Here is a 5283-nt window from a genome sequence, read left to right as displayed (position 1 = left end):
CCCCCCCCCACCCTTCCCGCTGCAGCACCAGCGTTTGTGACTGTTGAAGTTTTAGCTCCATCTCTTGGTGGTGGTGTTGGCTGACGGTGGTGGTGGTGGTGGATTCTCTGATCCCTGTCTGTTTGTTTGCTATTATGTTTGGGTCGGGTTTGGCCTTTTCTTTCCTCCCGGCTGTGTGTGTGCGTGCATGCGTGTGTGTGTCCTGATTCTAGGTTGCCTCGGTTTGTTTTGCTCGGGACGGGGAGAGGGTGCTTGGCTGTTTGGATTTGGATTTTTTTGTTTGTTTGTTTTCCGATATCATACATCACATTCCGAGTCGCTGGAGGTTACCGAGAGGATGGAGGTGCCCGTCTCGGCTCTTTCTGTCAAACTGGAGACGCTGGTGGTCGGGCTGGCCGCCGTGGACGGAGACTCGGCCGAGCTGTGTGTCGGGCAGCCGGGCTCTGCCAGCGACCGCATGCCGCTCTGTCCTATCGCCTGGTGCTGGAGCCTGCATCGCGCCGGGAGACAAAACAACAGCACAGCCCCGCTCAGACACCGGGCGCGGCCGAGGGGTCGGCGCCCGCGCGGCCCTGCGCCCTCCCGGGGACGGCCCGGCCCGGAGCGGGAGCGGACCCCGGGCCGTAGGCTCCCGCAGCGCCCCGCGCAGCCCGGAGCGAGCCGAGCCGTGCGGCCGGGCCGCGCTGCCCCCGCCGCCGGGCCCGCCGCCTCGGGGCCACGGAGCTCGGGGCACGCACAGCGACAGGGACCGCGGTCTGAAACGGGACGGGGAGCGCGGGGACGAGCGCTTCCCCGTGCCCGCCTTTGCAAAACGCGAGCAGCGCTTCTCTCTAACCGGAGTGCCATTCATTCATCCCCGCAGCACGGCGGGCCTAGGAGAAACCGTGTGTGGGTGAGCCCCTGCAACGCTTGGACACCGTGAAAAGCTTCCAGGAGCCGTCCGTAGCGGGCAAAAATCCTACTGGAACCCCATTTTGTGCTCTAGCCAACACCTGCCTAAATATTTCCCAGTGCACAGACACTGTGCGTCTGCGGTAGGGAAGGAGGGAGGTCCTGTCCCAGGGACGCAGCGCTATGAATAAAATAAATGAAGGAGAATGTGGAACACAGCCCTTCTCTCCCCTCGAAATTTAAGTCTTTTTTCATCTGAAAGCCATAATCAGCTTTAAAGTGCTTGTTCTTTCATTTCTTTCCTTGTTAACGCTTAAGGGAATATTACCTTTGAATTTTTATTTATTTTTTTAAGAGGCAATAAATATTTTTTAGGTACCCTAGCGTATTGCAAATATTCCTCTGGGTCCGTTTATTCCACTCGAAACCCAAAGAAAGTCTAATTCAGGGATAAGAGCTAAAAGTCCTGGACTGAGCAGCCAGCCTCAACCTCTAGCGCCTAGGATTGTCTGTGTGAATCAAAACACACTCTTCGCTCAAATGTTTCTCACTGGGGTATATTTTTTATTTAACTTCCTGCGAAGACCATTAAAAATGTAGCCGGCTTATTCTACATTTTTCATTATTTTAAGTTGTCTAATTTCAGGGTCTTTGATTTTTCTCTCATTTACAAATCCTGGTGCATTCATCTGCTGTCAACAGCGTTGAGTCAACAAAAGCATCCGTAGGCAACTTCTGTTTATTTACAGTCCTAAGCTGATCTGTTTTCCATTTAATGGAAATTAAATAGCGAGGCACTTTTAGGTTGCATTTCTCCTACAGAATCTTTAATCAGTAGCACCACTGCTATAATTAGGAGGAATTTAAGAGACACCATTTATAAGAAGAAGTTTTTGTTTACACGCTTACAGTGATAGCGAAACTTAAAATAAAACCAATGTGTCAAACTACATTAAGGGTCCATTTTCATTTGCAAAATAACTTTTGCGACAATAATGAGAAAGAAAGGAAGAAAAGGCAAGAGAAAGGAAGAAGGGTGACGCGCTTTTATCCTAGCAAAGCGGAAAGGAAAAAAAAAAAAAGGAAAAAAAAAAAAAAAAGAAAAAAGACACCGAGACACACTCAAATAAATGCAAGTGCAAATGCACAGGAAACACACGACCAGGAGGCCAGGTCGCCATGTGGTGTAAACACAGAAATGGAGATGCAGGGGGGAAAAAAGATTCCCAGTCTCTTAAATGTTGTTTTGTTTTTGTTGTGGGATTTTTTGGGTTTTGTTTTTTATTTTTTCTCGTCTCCATGAGCCAAAGAGCTCTGGGGTATGCCTGTGCTGGTCCTGCTGCGCATGCAGAGCAGCACGAACAATTGGAGCGGAGCCGCCGGCTCCGCCGAAACCCGCCCTGAACCGCGCAGCCTGCCTCGGCCTTTCGGCCGGGGAACCGCGCCTGAGACCGGCCAGGCACAAATCCCGGCAAGCCGAAAGCCAAACCGCAGCCCAGCGACCCAGGGCCGTGGGGTTTCCCGTCCCCCGCGCCAGCCGCCGGCGCAGGGAGGGGAGGGAGGCCGGGAGAGTCGGGCGCTGCCCCCGTCGCAGCCGATGCGCTCCGCGCATATTTACACACACGCGCGCCCGCGGAGCTGCCCACGCCCGCCGGGAGCCCCAGCCCTGTCCGCACTCCGAGAGCCCGAAGAGAGCCGGGGCAGGGCTGGCGGCACGTCAGGCAACTTTGAGCCGTGCCTGTCCCCGCCGCGTCCCCGCGGCTGCCGGGAGAAGACCTACCCGCCTGGCGGGGGGACCGATTTCTCCCCAGTGGAGAGGAGGAGGAGGAGGAGGAGGAGGAGGAGGAGGAGGAGGAGGAAAGGAGAGGCAGAGGCGCGCTGTCGCCCAGGCGGCTGCCGAGCAGCGGAGCGCGGCCGTCCGCCCGCATAGTCCCGCCGCCCACCTCGCCCCCCGCCCCGGAGAGTGGCACAGCAGCCCCACTGACCTGTTTTTAGCCGCCGCTGCTCTGTCTCTTTGCCTTCGGTTTTTGAACCAGTTGCCTACTTGCGTGGGGGTGAGCCCCGTGGCCTGAGCCAGTTCCCTTTTCTTGCTGGGGTTGGGGTAAGGGTCCTGCAGGTACCACTCCCTCAGGAGGCTGCGAGTCCTCTCCTTGAAGCAGTGCGTCTTCTGCTCGCCATCCCAAATGGTCCTGGGCAGCGGAAACTTCTTCCTCACCCTGTATTTATCAACCGGCCCCAGCGGGCGACCCCTTAGCTTCTCGGCCTCCTGGTAGTGCGCTTCGAGCCACATGGCCTGCAACTTGCCATGGGACTCCTTGGTGAATTTGTGGTTCTCCAGGATGTGGTAGAGGTCTCGGAAGTTGCCCGTGTGGAAGGCCACCACCGCCCGGGCGCGGAGGATGGACTCGTGCTTGTTGATGGCCTCGCATGCCCCCGGCGCCACCGGCAGCGACCAGAGGAACCTCCCCAGCCTTTCTATGTCTCCAGTCTCCTCCAGCGTCTCGCAGACGCTGGCCACTTGCTCCGGGGAGAAGTTGAGTGTGGGCAGCTGAAACATTGACAACTCTTCGTGGGGTGCCCGGGAGCTGCCGCCTCCACCGCCGCCGGCACCGGGGCTGCAGCCCGAGCCGCTGACGCTGCCGCCGCCGCCGCCGCCGCTGGCGAGAAGGAGGGAGCGGTGGTGCGGATCGGCGGCGAAGTTTGGCAAGAAGAAATGGGTGGGATAAAGCTCTAGCGGGGACCTGAACACCATGGGATGACCGGGGAGAGGGGGAGATAAATCAAGGAGAAAAGAAAGAAAGGGAGGAAGAAGGGAGGAAAGGGCACACGCACCGCGCACGCATCCACACCCGCACACGCACACACAGCCACATAGAGGCACGGGGGCACACACACTCACACGCACACGCGGGCACACGCACACGCGCGCTCACACACACCCCACACGCACACGCACTCACACACACCCGGCCCCGCGCCGCCGCCGAGTCAGGATTCAGTGATTCAACAGCGATCGCCCTAATGACAACAGCCTCATAATATCTCCCCTAAATCCACAGTGAGTGCAGCGCTGAAACATTTTGTTTCGCTTTTCTATTGGTCTTCTGAGTGTCGTTGTGGCGTTGCCATGGCAGCCGCTGCCAATCACTGTCAGCCCTGCCAATCATTACGGAGTACGTAAGGAAGGTTTTTACCACTTCGCCCAAATGCACGGGGGGGAGGGAAGCCGGGCGGTTGGTGGAAAAGCCTGGTTTGTTGTTTGGATTTTTTTTTTTCCTCCTTAATCTTTGCAACTCCTAATCTCAGCACTTCCCCTTCTCCCTGTCTCTCCCCCCTCCTTCTCCACACCCCTCCTAAATAAGGGATCAAATAATGCGAAAAGCAGTGTGCACATATTTGTTGAATGGGATGAGCAATTAGAGGGTGGAATATTATTGTGATCTTAACGAGCCTCGTTAAAGCTAAAGGAGATATGGGGGGAAAGTAAATGGGCCAGGCTGGGATACACGTTCGGATAAAGGGCTCCTAACTGAGACAATTTACACATGATTTGCACGTAGTTTCACTTCATTCTGCCTATCTGAGCACTAATAGTGCCGGGGAAGAAAAGAAAGATGAGATCATTAGACCCATCCTCGCGCCGGTGACCCTCCCAGAAGCAGGCAGATACAGTACAGGCTGGGTTTAGCCCTGGTTCAGGGAAGAGTCTCTCCTCCCCTCTCCCGCTCCCTGCCCCTCTCCGCGGAAGGAGGGATCCGCTGTCTGCGGAGTTCCTCGGCCGCTCCGCCGGGAGCCGCCCAGGGCGCCCAGCCCGGATCTGCTCCGGCGGCCCGGCTCCGCGACCGACCCCAGCGGCGCCCCGCTCGCTGCCTCCCCCGTCCCACTCCTCGCTTCCCCTCCCTCCCGCTCCTTCTCGTCTTCCCTTTCCCTCTCCTTTCTCTTCCTTCTCTCCACTTTGTTTTTCTTGTATTCTGGCTTTCCTCCTCCCACTCGTCTCACCTCCCCTCGCCCCTTCCTTTCTCCGGAACCCAGCGACCTTGCGAGGTTGTTCCTCACCCCCAAATCCGCCGGGGCTTTACCCCGTACCTCTCCTTTTCCCCGCTAACTCTGCACCCCAACTTGCAAGGCTCTCGTGCGGGGAAGAGGAAAGGGATGCGAGCCAAAGTGGTTTTGAGATTTTTAAAAATTTTATTCATTTATTATTTTTATTATGAAATTGAGAGCAGGAAAATATCCGTAGCGGTGGTTTGAGTCCATCCCTCAGTAAAACACAGCTGGGTCGTCAGACCTTGCTACCATGCAACTATATTTATTATTAGGTATGTTGCTTTTAAGAAGATTTAATCAGCATCTTGAGCTGGTAACTCTTTTGTTTGGTTTCTGTAGCTATGG

The 5283-nt window shown here is 55.9% G+C and overlaps 1 protein-coding gene across 1 annotated transcript; it reads right to left on the bottom strand.

Moving 5' to 3' along the window:
- Positions 1-53: 53 nt before the first annotated feature.
- SIX3 (SIX homeobox 3) lies at positions 54-3938 on the bottom strand. The gene is made up of 2 exons (XM_041477185.1): positions 2877-3938; positions 54-490 (listed from the first exon to the last, which is right to left on the bottom strand). Exons 1-2 carry the CDS (start codon positions 3641-3643, stop codon positions 298-300), a joined length of 960 nt encoding a protein of 319 aa, XP_041333119.1. The 5' UTR covers positions 3644-3938; the 3' UTR covers positions 54-297.
- Between the last annotated feature and the right edge of the window lie 1345 nt (positions 3939-5283).

This window comes from Pyrgilauda ruficollis, unplaced genomic scaffold (assembly GCF_017590135.1).
Source record: "Pyrgilauda ruficollis isolate IOZ18807 unplaced genomic scaffold, ASM1759013v1 scaffold4, whole genome shotgun sequence".
Classification (NCBI taxonomy): Eukaryota; Metazoa; Chordata; class Aves; order Passeriformes; family Passeridae; genus Pyrgilauda; species Pyrgilauda ruficollis.
Note: the sequence above shows the minus strand (reverse complement) of the source record. Positions and strands in the feature narration are given on the sequence as shown.

What these genes read in the sequence shown, in the direction of transcription:
- SIX3 (XM_041477185.1), bottom strand. Translation starts at nt 3,643, where the DNA reads ATGGTGTTCAGGTCCCCGCTAGAGCTTTATCCCACCCATTTCTTCTTG. An exon ending in GCAGCGGCGGCTAAAAACAG is followed by an intron (nt 491 to 2,876) that starts GTCAGTGGGGCT and finishes GGCGCGATGCAG; the next exon opens with GCTCCAGCACCAGGCGATAG.